At 44.6% G+C, this 17,335-nt stretch overlaps 1 protein-coding gene across 1 annotated transcript in view; it reads right to left on the bottom strand.

Moving 5' to 3' along the window:
- Positions 1–7,176: 7,176 nt before the first annotated feature.
- LOC149351794 (cytochrome P450 4V2-like) overlaps positions 7,177–17,335 on the bottom strand; it is an 81,710-nt gene continuing 71,551 nt past the window's right edge. The window contains exons 10-11 of the mRNA XM_089581127.1: positions 10,090–10,269; positions 7,177–7,488 (exon numbers count right to left, since the gene is read on the bottom strand). Coding sequence (XP_089437253.1) covers positions 7,313–7,488; positions 10,090–10,269 — 356 coding nt within the window. The 3' untranslated portion in view covers positions 7,177–7,312. The remainder of the gene's footprint in view (positions 7,489–10,089; positions 10,270–17,335) is intronic.

Raw genomic sequence — 17,335 nt, forward strand, 5'->3', positions numbered from 1 at the left:
AAGAGCCAAAGACCGGGAGTCCTTGAGGGGGATGCAAGGGCGCAACCACTAGATGTCCTTCACGCTTGACTCGCATACTGCGAAGTTGTCAACATACCCCCAGGCACGCGCCGCGAAACTTTCCGCTTTGGCCGACGTTTGAAGCGAAGAGAACTCAGAAGGGAAAAGTGCGTTTCTGTTAAGGAAGAAAACTGCTGCGATGCCGAAAGCAAAGCGCACCTCTCTTGAGACGCGAAATTCTCTATAGGGCGAGAACTAGCGATGACCGTTTCGGAATGATTTTCGTTATTAGCAGTTATGCTTTCGTCGCACGCACTACGGCTTAGCGTTGCGCTAGCGCACACATTTGGTATCATTCTGTGAGCGCTAAGTGGAGTGAAAAAGTCGCGGCCGGAATGGCTCGCCTCACACCATGAACTACTGCAGACAGCGATTTTACATGCCCTCGCGGCATGGGATCCTTGTCGAGGAGACCAAGAAACACGTTTCTCATGGCGCTCCTTGGTGCAGCTGGCCTCGATCCATTTAAATCAAATCACCCTCAACCGGTTATGTACAGGTGTATGTTCAGCGGCGCAGACGAGTTGATCAACATACCACTTTGTTCTGTTGTCTGCGCACAGTACCTTTCCTTGTTACTTATGTACCATAATATGTCGTCTAAGAAATGCCAAATATGAAATGCAAAACGACAGCGAATGATTCCAATATTATCAAAATTAGGAGTATCTCCCATATTTATTAGCTGTTTCATGACTGCCACTTTACGTGAAACTACGCGCTAAAGGAAAGTCAAACCGGACCTACTCCATCAATGGACAAAAAAGCGTCCTTGGCCGTTCTTCAGTGCTTCGTCGAATATAGACGCCAAAGCAGCAATGGAGAGATCTCTGGCTGAATTCCAAAACGTCTTAGCTGGCGCCCTAAATAATATCAGGCAGCCATTCACCCTGCATTCAGGTGATCGCAGCTTTCGACTCATTAATGTAAGCGGCATTAAACCACTGGACGAACCTGAAAGCGTTCATCGAAAAAGTAGCAAACGCTCGCAACAGCAACATTTTCTCAGTTCCCCCGAAAGGTGAACTGTTTTTTCTTTCACTTCAGGCTTTTCTACAGAAGACACCGCGTATGGGGAGCTATACGGCAGAATTTTCAAGGGATTTTCCTTTGTACTAACTCTCAAGAGCGTGTCTGCGCACAGTAATAATCGTACGTGCCTAGAAAGCGAATTAAAGTGCTCTGTGCCTTTCATTTTTTGCGGATCGTAATCATCGTTACAAGTTTATTAGTATGAGTGAAGGCAGTCACGCGCATTCACACACAAGAACGACCAGCAACGACGTGAACAGCAGGTGAACAGCGTTGGAATGCTTTGTCAAAGCATGTAACCGAATCCGTGCTGACAAAGTACGAACTTGAAATTTAGTACCGAAAGTAGAGCAGACGGGAGCTTTCAGCTGGTAACCATAAGAGTACAGTCTTGTTCAGGCCAACACGACTGGCAAACAAAATGAAATCATAATTCACAGACACTTCTTTTCAAAAGAAAGGAAAAGAAAGGTTACTGACGGTTAGAAAAATATGCCTGTTCGTATTTTGATACTCTGCGCAGGCAGAACGCCTGCCTGAGCTTTCGCGTTTGTCTAGCCTATTAAGATGGCAGCTTGGGCTTGTTGGTAACCCTTGTCAACAAACATAGCGCAGGAACAGAACAAGGACAAGAAAGGACACACACGAGCGCTAACTTCCAACAGTTTATTGTGAACCGCAGGGCGGTAAATATATACGACGTGGCGATACATTGCACAGGCGCAGGACAAAATTTTTCAATAGTTTCTCAGATAATGTAGTTCTTTACGAGATAATCCAACAGACGGTTTCGCGATGCACAAGTCACCTAGGCTATCTATGGCTTCTGCTTCAATAATTTCACGGGTAAGTTTGCTAGGGTTCTTGGTGATGACATTGCATGATTCATAGAAAGGTACGTAATCTTCACAGTTTCTGCAGTGGACCTCAAGAAAACCCTCTCTTTTTTCTTTTACATCGTAGCGATGTTCGCGAAGACGTTCGTTCAGGCACCTTCCACTCTGATCTATATATTTCTTTCCGCATGTCAATGGTATGCTGTACACTATTGATTCCATACATTCAACGAACTTTGTTCCATGCTTCGTGGTGCAAACACTCTTTTTCGCAGGGCCAGGTCTTGTCAACTTGCAGAGTTTCTGCAGCTTTTCAGGAGCTGAAAAAATGACTTTGACATTGACCCGTTGTCCAATCTTTTTCAAGCGATGAGACAAACCATGAATGTATGGAATAATAGCAACTTTTTGCTTATTTGCTGAAACAGGAGGTGGAACATCTGGGGGGGGGGGGGGGGGGGGGGAAACAGATCTGCTTCAGAAGGATTTAAGCAATACTTGAAAGGACATACATAGGAAACCCAGCGTTAGTTAGCCTCTGTACTTGTTCAGCGAAACTTGCTGCCGTTAGCTGAGGACAGGACTTTTTTATGGCGTTAGAGAGGCATAACTTTGCAATTCCCCTTTTGACAAGCTTGGAGTGCGCAGAATCATACGGGAGCAGTGGCTTGTTGGCACGTGGCTGATATTTCCAGTAAATCTGATCGTCCTGGAATAAAATGTTGATATCAAGGAACCGGATACTGTCCCTTGATGGCAAGTCGTGAGTAATGACTAAAGGCGAGAAGCCTGTGCGTACGAAATCTAGTGTGTTAGTGGCAAGTGATTCGAAGGAACCAGAATCACAGTCAAGGGAGATTAAATAGCCATCATCGTATCTAAAAACTTTTGTTACTTTTAAGTCAGCGAGTTGGCCGCAAAGCGCTCTGTCAAGTTCGGCCAAGTATAGATCGCTAAGCACGGGTGCAATGGAAGACCCTATACATATCCCCTTTTTCTGCAGATAAGGCGACCCGTCCCAATGAATAAAAGTTGACTTGAGATACAGACTTAAAAGTTACAAAAAAAAACACTGCTAGACGTACCCGATGCATTCTGGAAGAGAATGGCTCCAGACTTGTCAATGCATGTTTGAACACAAGAAAGCAATTCAGCTTGAGGCAATGAATAAAACAAATCTTTGATATCTACAGAGAAAGCTCTTAAACTCTGGAGCGGTGGGGACTTTACATAGGTTATGACAGCATTAGAGTCCAGAGTCCTTGACTAAGAAGGGATCGTCGATTTGCAACAGGCTGAGGTTTTCTTGAAGGAAAAGAGCAAAACACTTTTGCCACGTGTCACTCTCGGAGACAATCGCTCTGAAAGGAACGTCCACCTTGTGCGTTTTATCACTGAAGAAGATTTCAAGGTGATCCCGTTTGGACGATTCTATGCCCTTTAAAACTCTTAGTAGCTGCAGCCTGTTACAAGGCTCTTTGGCTTTTGTTTTCAGCTTAGAAATAGACCGCTTTCGGTGAGATTCGAAAGCGTTATTGACTCCTTCAAGGGCTTTTGCATTGAACATGCAATGTCATCACCGGGAAACCCTAGCAAACTTACCCGTGAAATTATTGAAGCAGAAGCCATAGATAGCCTAGGTGACTTGTGCATCGCGAAATCGTCTGTTGGATTATCTCGTAAAGAACTACATTATCTGAGAAACTATTGAAAAATTTTGTCCTGCGCCTGTGGAATGTACCGCCACGTCGTATATACCGGGTGTTTCAGCGAACACTTTCAAAAATTCTCATAAGTAGAAGTTTCTTGGTAAAGATATGGCTTTTGCAGCATAGTATTACCAATGTTGGCGGACACCAGAAAAACGGTAAATCATATTAGGTAGTAAACTGGTTCACTGATTTTTAATAATTAACTTTTTAACTATTACAGTTAGGCGCCTAGTTGCAATTAGATATTTGTAGCCGGTCGTTAGTAATAGCCAGACCAGTTTTTAGAATTTCGAAAACGCAATTACCTTCACCGTAGTGGCTCGACAAAGTCTGGCTGTTTCGTGCGAAAAATACATGCGCTATCGAAAGCATGCAGGCAAAGCATCCTCTCCAGTGCACGTAACTAGTCGAAAAAGCCAAATTTGTCGAGCCACAGCGCCGAGGATAATCGCATTTTCGAAATTCTGAAAACTGATATGGCTATTACAAACGACCGGCTGCAAATATCAAATTGCAACTAGGCGCCTAACTGTAATAGTTAAAAAGTTAATTATTAAAAATTAGTGACCCAGTTTATTACCTAATATGATTTACCGGTTTTCTGGTGTCCGCCAACATTGGTAATACTATGCTGCAAAAGCCATATCTTTACCAAGAAAATTCTACTTATGAGAATTTTTGAAAGTGTTCGCTGAACCACCCGGTATTTACCGCCCTGCGGTTCACAATGAACTGTTGGAAGTTAGCGCTCGTGTGTGTCCTTTCTTGTCCTTGTTCTGTTCCTGCGCTATTTTTGTTGACACGTGTTACCAACAAGCCCAAGCTGCCAGATTAATAGATTTAATTTCTAGTACATCGGGCTCTTTTTTTCATCTTTCACGTGACCCTACGGCGACAGTGGCCTTCATTGCCAGTGCAATCTGGAAAGCAAGGTTCCTTGCCTTCTGCATGCGCCACAAGATTCTATCAGACGACGTTCGAGCCTTGTTTGGAGGTTTCCTCCCTTCTATTGGCCATGGTACCCGCATTTGCAAAATTCAGAAATCTGAATGGCTCCGTCTTGCACGGCTGCATAGGAGACTCCTGTAATTACAGGTCAGCACTGCCGTGGCCCCTCAGGCTGCCAACAAGCAGCTTCGTGAGCTGTCAGCCCTGACTGATCGCACTACTACAGAGTTCGTTTCTCAGCTTCAGCTCAAGCAACTTCGAGATCGTCTTCCCCAGAAGTATGCGGCTACCAGGAGCCCCGTCCACCTCCTGGAACGTGTGAGCCTACCGCAGAATGTGCATCAGGTGCTGTCACGGGGCCCAAAGTTTGCCGTGCACAAGAGCAGGACTGCGCCGGAACTCCTGTCGCTTGTACGAGAAGTGTCTCGCGGTGCCTCTACAGAGGGTTCCCCACGCTGTGTTTCCGAAGGTGTGGATACCTTGATCCATTGAAAAGCGCCAGCGCCGAAGGTATCTGTAAAACGCGTTGCTTCGGTTTTGAGGGATCACGAAATTTTTGTGCTGTCTGCAGACAAAGAGGGTGGTTTTGCTGTCATGTCGCATGGGATGTTCATTGCAAAAGCCCTTGAAGCAGTCACTAATGCTTTCGAACCTCACCGAAAGCGGTCTATTTCTAAGCTGGAAACAAAAGCCAGAGAGCTTTGTAAAAGGCTGCAGCGACTAAGAGTTTTAAAGGGCATAGAATCGTCCAAACGGGATCGCATTGACATCTTCTTAAGTGCTAAAACGAGCAAGGTGGACGTTCCTTTCAGGGCGATTGTCTCCGAGAGTGACAAGTGGCGAAAGTGTATTGCTCTTTTCCTTCAAGAAAACCTCAGCCTGTTGTAAATTGACGATTCCTTCTTAGTCAAGGACTCTAATGCTGTCATAACCTACGTAAAGACCCCACCGCTCCAGAGTTTAAGAGCTTTCTCTATAGATATCAAAGATTTGTTTTATTCATTGCCTCAAGCTGAATTGCTTTCTTGTGTTCAAACCTGCATTGACAAGTCTGGAGTCATTCTCTTCCAGAATGCATCTGGTACGTCTAGCAGTGGTTTTTTGTAACTTTTAAGTCTGTATCTCAAGTCAAGTTTTATTTATTGGGACGGGTCGCCTTATCAGCATTAAAAGGGGAAATGTATAGGGTCTTCTATTGCACCCGTGCTTAGCGATCTATACTTGGCCGAACTTGACAGAGCGTTTTGCAGCCACCTCAGTGACCTAAAAGTAACAAAAGTTTTTAGATACGTTGACGACTATTTAATCTTCCTTGACTGTGATTCTGGTTCCTTCGAATCACTTGCCATTAACACACTAGATTTCGTAGGCACAGGCTTCTCGCCTTTAATTACTCACGAGTTGCCGCCAGGGGACAGTATCCGGTTCCTTGATATCAACATTTTATTCGAGGACGATTAGATTTACTGGAAATATCAGCCACGTGCCAACAAGCCACTGCTCCCGTATGATTCTGCGCACTCCAAGCTTGTCAAAAGGGGAATTGCAAAGTTATGCCTCTCTAACGCCATAAAAAAGTCCTGTCCTCAGCTAACGGCAGCAAGTTTCGCTGAACAAGTACAGAGGCTAACTAACGCTGGGTTTCCTATGTATGTGCTTTCCAGTATTGCTTAAATCCTTCTGAAGCAGGTCTGTCCCCCCCCCCCAGATGTTCCACCTCCTGTTTCAGCAAATAAGCAAAAAGTAGCTATTATTCCATACATTCATGGTTTGTATCATCGCTTGAAAAAGATTGGACAACGGTCGAATGTCAAAGTCATTTTTTCAGCACTTGAAAAGCTGCAGAAACTCTGCAAGTTGACAAGACCTGGCCCTGCGAAAAAGAGTGTGTGCACCACGAAGCATGAAACAAAGTTCGTTGAATGTATGGAATCAATTGTGTACAGCATACCATTCACATGCGGCAAGAAATATATAGGTCAGAGTGGAAGGTGCCTGAACGAACGTCTTCGCGAACATCGCTTAAATGTAAAAGAAAAAAGAGAGGGTTTTCTTGAGGTCCACTGCAGAAACTATGAAGATTACGTACCTTTCTATGAATCATGCAATGTCATCACCAAGAACCCTAGCAAACTTACCCGTGAAATTATTGAAACAGAAGCCATAGATAACCTAGATGACTTGTGCATCGCGAAACCGTCTGTTGGATTATCTCGTAAAGAACTACATTATCTGAGAAACTATTGAAAAATTTTGTCCTTCGCCTGTGCAATGTATCGCCACGTCGTATATATTTACCGCCCTTGCGGTTCACAATAAACTGTTGGAAGTTAGCGCTCGTGTGTGTCCTTTCTTTTCCTTGTTCTGTTCCTGCGCTATTTTTGTTGACTTGTCTAGCCTGTCATAACAATGTTGTAAGATACCTGATGACAATGTATACAGTAAAAGCTATGTTTCCGCCTAGTTATTTTAGTTAGCGTTAGCATCGAACGAACCCAGTATAGAGGAATGTGTTGTGTGTTAATGACATGTCTCTTAACCCTTTTCAGCATCAAACGAAACCAGAACGCGGACTGTGACGTGACTCAATAAATGTCGCATCGCTACCTGATCATTTTTAATGTTCTGCCCCGTCGTACATCAATGCTCACTCTACTCTCACTTCAAGCGGGCTGCTTGAAGGGAGCTTTATCCCTTATATCCACCCTTTTGGACGCTATGCTGTTAACGTCTTTTTCTCGGTGTGAACTTGACTCTGACCCCACCAAACACCGACCGCGGGTGCAGAATGGGTTGCGGTGCAAGTATGAGTCGGTCTCGGTGGTCAAGGGACGTGATGTGAAAGTGTCTGAGCACCGTGGCGACAACAACCTTCTCTTCTGTCATGGCGAACTTCTGACCTGCAAAATAGAGAAGAACATTTGGCACCCAGAAAAATGGAATGAAATCGGCATTTGTGTGTGCATGAGTGCGTGCGTGCGTGCGGGTGTCGAACCCAACAAATCTGGACAAAAGCATTTTTGAGAGGCATACCGTTTATGAAAGAAATTTTTTCATATAATGTTAGATTTGAGTATAACAATCAATATATGCGCAGACCACTCGATGCCAGTCTTGCATCGTTTTTTTGCTAATAACGTTGTTGCCATCGTCAAAAACGTTCCCTATTGGTGGTCTATCGCAGTCATAACTGCTCGAAACGATCGATGGAAACCCGTTAAAAGAAAAATTTTGTTACTCATCAGATGAATGGACTATTACATTCAATATTTTCATAAGATTACCTTACAATTTTTCAATATTCAAAATTTTTGTCTGAGTACATTGGACATGGTGGTGTTTGTGCGTGTGCGTGCGGAACCATGAACTTTGAAAGAAATTCTTCAGAAATAATGCACTCAAAGACGAAGACCAAGGAGAAAGGCACCGCAAGCGCTAGCTTTCAACACAGAATGCCCAGGTATCAAAGCGCAGGTTGAATATAAGCGTACGTGAAGGCAACGCAAACCGTCGGAAAAGGAACAAACCTAATCAGTACTCTTTCGTGACTTGCACCAAGTCCTTTTCTTATTTCCATGAGAGCTACGGACACATCTATCTTGCTATCGCCTCCAATATTTTATGCACTAGCTTATCAAAAAATGCTTCTCCTATATCTTTCCTCGACTCAATTCAGCTGTACACAGATGTTTTCGGCGGTGTTTCCACTAGGTCCCACGGGTGGCCGGTAGCCGCAACCGTCTTTTGCACGTTGGTGTCGTGCCCTCTGGATCGGTCATTAGCACACTGAATAGTCAAAGGAGCGGCTGCCGCTGCTTAATGGTGGGGAATAATTAGCCCTTGCGCACACTCGACAAAACATTCTTCGGCCTTCTTTCTGCGACTTTTCTTCCGAATCCAGACTGACCCTCTTGCGCAGCTTTCGCAGATTGTCTTGGGTTGAAAATATCACGTGTTCGTTTCCTCGGCGAGTAATTGTCTTCAGGCGGCGCGAACAGTCGTGCAAATACGGCACCACCACCACCTTCACCAAGCCCTTTTTCCTGCCTTCTCCTTCTCTCGCGATAGTCCCCGTTTCCTTTCGTGCCTGTATGCTCTGTAGCGAGCTTATTTCATTTTCTTCAGCGAATGATCAGCTACCAAAGCAGCAGATGCTTCGGTTAACTCAAAGAAATTAGGAGGCGGTATTGTTGGTTGAAGTTTTCAATAAGGCAGAAATGCACGACTTGTTTAGAACCTTCTTCAAACTCAGGGTAGCTAAGCCTCTTTTAACCAACTTGAGCGGGCAGACCGAACGGTTAGTAATGGTTCGTTCCCTCTCGGGTCATAAACCCAGCAGCCATAGGTTTTTTTGGAAAAACCAGACTCGAGTTCAGAAACACAAATAAGATTTCTCAGCAACCCTGCGTTTGTAGTGAAATTTGCGCTTGTGGCGTCGTCGTTTCTTTTTTTTGTCTGTCTTTATGTGCACTGTTTTTGCAGAAGGAATTGCCAACAAGCCCGAATTGTCATATTAGCTTTGTTGACAACCATTTGACTTTAGCAGAATCAGCAAAATATTATTGCCAAATCCAAAAGAACGGAGTGCAGGGTACACGAGGTGTCCCTTTGTTGTTAGTGTCCTTGTTGCGCCTCCCTTCAGTTCATCATGCGCCAACTCGCCCCTCAGGCCGTTATTCTGACGTAGCAAAGGCTGCGCATATTTTCGTCTTACTGCTGGGAATACATCGGGATCTGCAATGTCTAACGGTGCGCACGCAAAATGAAAGGCAGGCGCAACTTTAACTGAGTGTGACTGAGTGTATGGTTCCACTGCCTTCTGTATTTGAACACCACTGTTTCTTTGTACCCCGCTTTGTACCAAGATACCCCGCCACGGTGGCTCAGTGGTTACGGCGCTCGGCTGATGACCCGAAAGACTCGGGTTCGATCCCGGCCGCGGCGGCTGAATTTCGATGAAGGCGAAATTCTAGAGGCCCGTGTGCTGTGCGATGTCAGTGCAAGTTAAAGAACCCCAGGTGGTCGAAATTTCCGGAGCCCTCCACTACGGCGTCTCTCATAGCCTCAGTTGCTTTGGGACGTTCAACCCCATAAACAAGCCAACCAATCTTTGTAGGGCCGCTGCCGACTGCATGCAGGGAGTAGTGACGCACAGTGCCAAGCCGTCTCGTCTTTTCTCTAAGATTCACCGTTCTGTGATCTCTAGGCTGTATTTGAATCCAGTATATATTGCATGCGTCTATCTACTTAGCTTCTCAACAAAACAGGCAATTGTCTGTCCTGTAAGGAAGCGTCTGAACTTTTGTAAAGGCAGTGCATGCCGTAGCATTAACGTTTGAGAAACGAGCGAACTCCTTGTTTCGTTGCTTCCTAAAGAGCGTATGAATTCTACAGTTAGAGTGAAAAACAAAGTGAATGATATTGTGTTCTTGTCCGTATTCTTGCGTCGCACACGCAACACCCTTGCATCCATAAACTATTTCGCTGATGAAGTCTTTTACCGACGCAGTTTCTTGGTCCGGCGGAGAAGGGCAAGAAGGCGTATGGGTGCCTGCCTTTCGAGTTCTCAGGCAAGAACCTGTCTGGGTCGAATACTTCGGGATCCGGGAAATATGCCGGATCTTTGTGAAGCGTCTGACCAAGTATAATGCAAGTACTTCCCCTTGGTACGAGATACTTTCCTGTAAAAAAAAAGCAGAAAGACATTCGCTTACTGAATAAACTAGACCACCGGAAAGGTAGAACTTAAGCCAGATATTTCTCAATGTAAGCGCGTTTCTCCTATTGCGTATTTTACCAAGATACTCCGTAGAAAACACTCTTGTCGGTGGTAGCTTAAACACAGCCTGCTCCACCGGCTTCCTCAAGTGCACATGTTATTTGCTTCTCGCCCAGTAGCCGACCTTGATGCACGCTCTGGAAGAAACGTGGCAAATATTTCTTCATGGCATCTTTACAACTGCTCGACTGTCCTGATGCGCTGAAAAAGTACGGGTTGTAGAAATTTCTTAGCTTTACAGTTTTAGAACATCAAGAAATATGATGCTGTTAATGTTGGATATATAGCCGAGCGAAATAAATAAAGAAATGAATAAAAAAATAAATAACGAAAGCAGCCAAAACGTTGATATTGCGCAGAACTTCAAAAAGTAAGAAAAATTCTTGGAACAATGGTCACGATGGCTACTGCTGTGCGGTACAAGGAATGCACTGTATGTCAAACTTTTGATGCTTTCCCGATTTAGAAGCCGAGTATTAACCGTAGTAACGTTTGCAACACGTTTGGTTTCTCATGCGATAGCGCTTTCTAATGAGCTGCAAGTTTCAGGCTAATTAAATTTGAAAGAGTGAAGCGTTACTAGTTAACGCACAAAAGAACTGTAATAATCGCCTCCTATAGCCAGTGCTGTACAACAGAAAGTTTATGGTTGCCGCCACTTGCGTATACGGTATTTAAACGCGTATAAGTAAATACATATGCTGTTCAAGAAAAGCGAGTTAATGTGCAACATTTTCTGGACTACTGAACATCATTTATTATTTCGAAAGGCAATAATGGAGACCATGCCATGTTACCCTAATAACGTGCTAGTGAGGGAAAAAACACAATAATAACGTGCAAGCCTCTGGAGAGCTTCTGAGGTATTAATAATGAAATGAATAAGTGCCAGCTATATTTTTTGTACCGCTGATTGAGTATCTAAAAGTATTGAGTATTTACTTTTTCTACGGTTGATTTAGTATTTAAAACTCGCTTCTGTTGGCAGAACAAAGGTGTGGGATAAGATCTGCAGCCTTTGTTAAAAGTAAAAAAACCTGAAGTGTTTGCCTCTAAGCGTGTTTTTTGAGATTCTTGTAGCATCCGTTGAAGTCCTAGTTCCTCTCACCTTTAAACATGTTTGTAGAGCAGGCGATGCCTGTTGAGCTACCCGGCATGACCTAGATGCAAAACCCTTGGGCTCTATAACTTTTGGCAAAGGCTGTACGTTGAGTCTCGTATTTCAGACCAGTACTGGAGGTTACCATGAAAGGAATAAAAATGAATACAGTGAATCAACCGCAGAAAAATACGCCCTGGTACTTATTTATTTCTTTATTAGTACCTCAAAAGCCCTCCAGGGGCATATCATGAGGGGTGGGTTACTATATACAATTTAATTAGCTTTTCAATAAAGGACCTTGGTAGCGGCTAAAACCAAGTGTGCACGAGTTGTGAAATTTTTGTTTCCAGTGCAAGACACAGTCAAGATGTTCGCGTGAATTTGAAATTGTCAATTCGTTTCAGACTGCAGTGTTCAATGAAGCGCAGTGCAAGTTTTTGTTATTGAAAAAATGGTACCATGCTATGTTTCCTGAACGTTCAATATCAATCGACTGCCCTAAACGCAGTCCGTTACCACCCGTTTTCGTCCAGTATTACCGGTGGCAACTCTGAAAGATAATCACCTGAATATACTCAGGCAATAGCTTTGGCGTACATTCACTTTTGATGGCAGGAGGGCCTGCGGAACACCATTCATAAAAAGCAAAAACACGATAGGATCTATAACTGACCCTTGTGCCCTTGTGAAGTGACATTTGCGAACGGAAAGTTATACTTTTCAGTTTTCAATTCTTTAGCCTTCGTTGATAAAACGTTCGTACAGGTAGGTGAACAGGACCAAATTATAAATAATGCCATTAGTTCTCAGTTTTTGCGGCCTTACGGAATAACATAAAACATCAAAAGCTGTTCTATATCAAAGAAAACAAAAATTAAAATCTTCTGCTCGTTAAGCACGCATTTTACCAATTGCAAGAATATCAGTATCCTCGGGATCTAGAACCATTCCTTTACAAACAAATTATTCTGGAAATGGGGCCACGCATAGGGCGATAAGATTTGATTACTACGGAATCAGTGTTAATAATGAAAACGGTGCTGCTAATACTACTTGGTTGCTTCAATTGCTCGCTTACAACGCAGTGATAACTTTAACCACCATTCTGACAGGATAAGAATTACAAATGGCTGGATCTTGGAAAACGTGGCAAAGCGGAACGCTTCAATTATTAATATAGTCGCTCAATACCATAACTTCAATACCATCATGGCCACCGAAATTATTAATAGAGTCGTTCAATACCATAGCATGACTACCATCATGGCCAGTTGCTCGGTTTACCGATAATTCACCGAAAACAGATGAGAAGTGCATCCTCTGAGGCGTCACAATAACATTAAATCTTTTCAGAGTTTCTCTGACCCTTCATTTATAAAGTGAGAAAGCCAGATGGATGTTCGTAATTTACATATTTACGAACCTTGGAAAAGAAAGCACTCAAATCATTGGCATCCCGCGTAAAAAGTCAGAACGCGACAGTTTCATTTCGCATTTTTATGCGTCCCACTATTCGTTATTTCGGTGGGAAATATCTTGTTCAGAATACGCGTTATTAGTTTTCGTATCATACGTCGCACATTACGCTAAACAATTTTCACAGTGATTTATAACAGACAGCTCACTTTTATAACTGTCGAGCAGTTAGAGGTCAAAAAATTGTTTTCCATTAACTGAATGCAGACAGGTGTAAAAATATGACCCAATACTGGCATTTTTTTTTCTGGTTACGCATCCCACAGCAACATAATGATGAAAAAATTGTTCATTGTGAGACTTAACAACGTGCTTTTCCAATTATTGGTGGCATGGGTTATGCCACTGGGTTTAGCCTGAGCTTTCCAGGCGTAAAGGAATAATAGAACGCGTTGCATTTCCACTAAAGACCGTCCCTCAGTAAGGGATTTCATCTAGCCATACTTGCTTGCTGTCACGAGAGCTGAGACTACATTGCAGGCTGCCCAGGACATGGGACGACAAACTGTCGCCTAAAAAACTCGGCAGAATAAGATCTCAGAAATGAATAAATAGAATAAATAACTTAAGATATACATAGCGAACCTTTAGGGTACCGGAGCCTTGTAAAGCCGTGCCTACAGCTTTTTATCTCCTTACCTTCCTTAAAATATTAATCAACTTGAATCTTGGCCTAAATTTATTAGAATAAAAAATGCACAAAGACACTAAGGAGAAAAGCAACTTCGTACGTGAGAAATGGCTTAGAACCAAGAAGGAACTAGGCGTGAAAAAATCAGTTTGCATTCTCAATACGAAATGCTTGCACCAATGACAGCTTAAATTTTTTTTCGCAGCTTATTCCAAGCCCGCAGGGAAAGCAGAAGGCTTTAGAATCATTACATATCTGAAGCGGACATTATTAAATCTACGGGCAGCGTACAATCAAAAGAGAAAAGGCTGGGGCTAGTTGCTACTTCATCTTAGAAGTGAAGTAGAGCTAAATTGCACAAAGCGACGAAGAAACTAGGAAACAAACAAGACCGTCACTGGACACAGCGCTACTAACTGCTCAATACTGACATTTAACAGTTCCTTACGTAAAAACTGAGCTATATATCATGAACAGAGGAAGGAAATCAAATGCAGGCAGCAGCTAATGAGATAACCCGCCGCTACTCGTCGAGAGATGCTGAAAAAGCAAAACTCGTTTACATCACTGCAGCGCTTACTGATCAGTTGCAAGAACCAGCTAATATTCATTCAACACTGATGTGCAAGCAGCCAAAATATTCAATACTTTACAAATTTTAAGGCTGAACTTGGTGGCATACTGCAGCACATGTTCACAACGTCTATTGAAAGGTGTGCAACAGATGGAGGCAGGCTCAAGAAATTTAAGATATCCTCGGGAAACGGGGCCGTATTCTATAAGCTTACCATTCTCCGTTGTCCATTTCGTGCCCACTGGGTCCTCTGTCAGTGGTCACTCAGATATACCCGCGGCTTTCAAGGATCTCTGCCAAGCGACCCGGCCATTGGGTGGTTGCCGACCGGACCTTACCATTGGCTGAAATTGATGCAATATGCATCTAGTGGTGAGGTGTTTCACAGTGCTCTGTCAATAGCAGGTGACCGAATCTGGTCACTGGCTGCCATTGGCTGCGATATGCAGCCAATGGCGAGGTACGATCGCCAACCACCCAATGGCCGGGTCGCTTGCCACAGACGCTTCAGAGCCGCGGTTATATCGGAGTGACCACTGACACTGGACAGAATGGACGCGAAATGGACTACGGGAAATGGACAGCTTACAGAATACGGCCTCCAGCAGGAATGGGTCGTGAATCAGAAGGACTGAGAGTTGGCCTTGCAAAACGCGACCAAGACATTTTTGCCCAATCCCCTTTTGCTTCAAGGTCTCGAAAAGGTACGCCGTCCTTGTGCGTCTTGATCCTGAAGATTGACTACAGGGAAGGCTCTTTGTATTCAATGATTTCTAATTCGAATTTCATTGCCCGCGGTGGCCCGCCGCGGTGGCTCAGTGGTTATCGTGCTCGGTTGCTGATCCCAAAGACGCGTGTTCGATCCCGGCCGTGGTGGCCGAATTTCGATGGAGGCGAAATTCTAGAGGCCCGTGTACTGTGCGATGTTCGTGCACGTTAAAGAACCCCACGTGGTCGAAATTTCCGGAGACCTTCACTACGGCGTCCCTCATAGCCTGAGTTGCTTTGGGACGTTAAATCCCAATAAACCAAACCAATCTATTTCGAGCTTATCGTTTCCAATGTTTCCACATTTCTTGGCTACTTATGCCCGTTTTTTCTCCAACTGTATTTTCCTCATATTCATCGGTTCGAAATTATTTTCCTATCCTTCTACAGCCTTAATACTAACGCGAGAACGCTCAGGCTGTCGTTTAGCGGAAAACCCGGCGGCGTGGGCGCCGTCCGTGCGAGAAAATGCGGATAGGTCGAAAAGGTAGTGACGTCATACGAGCAGCGGCGGATTTTAAAAGTGATTAAAATATCCCGTAAATTGTGAATATAAGGTCGTAACATGACTAAAACGTCATTATGACATGTAATAAAGTGAATTATTACACTGAAAAACAAAAAATTGGTGACACGGGAATCAAACCCGTGGCCTTTGGATCCCGAGTGAGACACGCTACCCCTAGGCCACTGAGGCACGTTTGTTCGACTTGGCACCTTGTTTGGCTTATCCGACAGTGTCAGTGTCTGCGAAGAGATATGCGAAGAGGACCATAGGCTGCTGTAGGGGGCCAATAACGCTATCGCGTCGTACCCTTAAAGGTGCAGTGAAGAGGAATCTGAACTCGTCTTTTTGCCGCGGGAACTCAATCTGCACGTTCCGAGCATTCTTAGAAACGTCGACTCGACTTATTGCCCTGTGTGGCCGATTTCCCCAATTAAATCGAATTAACGTCCGGCTCCCGCCTTTATTTTTTGAATTCTCCCCCGTACGGTGGGCGGAGTTGACCAACGCGTGTAGTGCCTTTCACCCACCCCCGTGGCGGCTTGCCGCTCTGCCATCGAGGGAGTAATACGTAGTAGTCCGTACAAGCAAATAGTCCGCGCGTATTTTTATTTCTGCGGGCTTATTTTGCGGCTGTTCTATCTGCGAATGAAACTATTTATTCACGGAAACCTAAAAATTACGAGGAACTTTAGCGGCTAAAGTGGTGAAAGGCGAAAGCCTGAGTGCTGCATTCTGCTACGCGATTGTTCACTTCACATTCTGTTGGTGCATTAATCAACTGCCAATTAATGACGCTTAAGCTTCGCCTTTAGAAGTGGAACGCGACAGCCTGTTGTAGCGCTGCCAGGCAGTCCACGGAACGCCACCACCCGTTCGGCGCGGTGCGTTGCTCTTTGAATGGAACGCTTTTTGAGGAAAGGTTCTACGCCTTGCTCGTCGGTAAATTGGTTTTTGAGGAAAGGAAATGTATCTGTGTGTCATATCTCGGTGGTCACCTAAACCTCGCCGTAACGGGAAGGGAGGAAGATGGGAGTGAACGAAGACACCGTATTCACTAGACGCGCCTTTGTTCGTTGCAAGCCATCGAGCTGGCATGGAGGAGTGGTAGCGTGCTCGTCTCGCACTCCGGAGACCGGGGTTCGATTCCCGCGCTCGGCCACTTTCCTACTCAATTTTATTTATTTATCTGGTCTGACTAGAAATGTTAATTAGGCTAATTGGTTAAGTAAGTCCCACTAACTTGGAGCATCACTATACGGTCTCTTTAATTGGTTGCATGGTCACTAGCCAGAGTACAATTGGCCCCGTTTGAAATTCGCGCACTGTGACGTCACGACCGTTTCGACCAATTGAAAAGCGTGACGTTTCTGTCGACAACTTCTGCTTACAACGATGAGGCATTAAAGGCTTCCGCCTTAAAAAACAAAATTAAGCGAAAGCATAGCCTCCACGGAGCTGGCTGAAAGGCACTCCACGCGTTGGTCGACTCCACCCACCGTACGGGGGAAAATTCGAAAAAAAAAAGGCGGGAGCCTGACGTTAATTCGATTTAATTAGGGAAATCGGCCTCGCAGGGCCATAAATCGAAGGTTTTAAGAATGCTCAGAATGTTTACATCGAGTTCCCGCGGCAAAAAGACGAGTTCAGATTCCTCTTCAGTGCACCTTTAAGGTGTAGCTGAAGTGTCCCAACCGCGGTGGCTCAGTGGCTATGGTGCTCGGCTGCTGGCCCGAAAGACGCGGGTTCGATCCCGGCCGCGGCGGCTGAATTTCTTTGGAGGAGAAATTCGAGGCCCGTGTACTGTGCGATGTCAGTGCACGTTAAAGAACCCCAGGTGGTCGAAATTTCCGGAGCCCTCCACTACGGCGTCTCTCATAGCCTTAGTCGCTTTGGGACGTTAAACCCCATA

The sequence above is a fragment of the Amblyomma mixtum genome, chromosome 3, assembly GCF_055824585.1.
Source record: "Amblyomma mixtum isolate Tamu chromosome 3, ASM5582458v1, whole genome shotgun sequence".
Taxonomy (NCBI): domain Eukaryota; kingdom Metazoa; phylum Arthropoda; class Arachnida; order Ixodida; family Ixodidae; genus Amblyomma; species Amblyomma mixtum.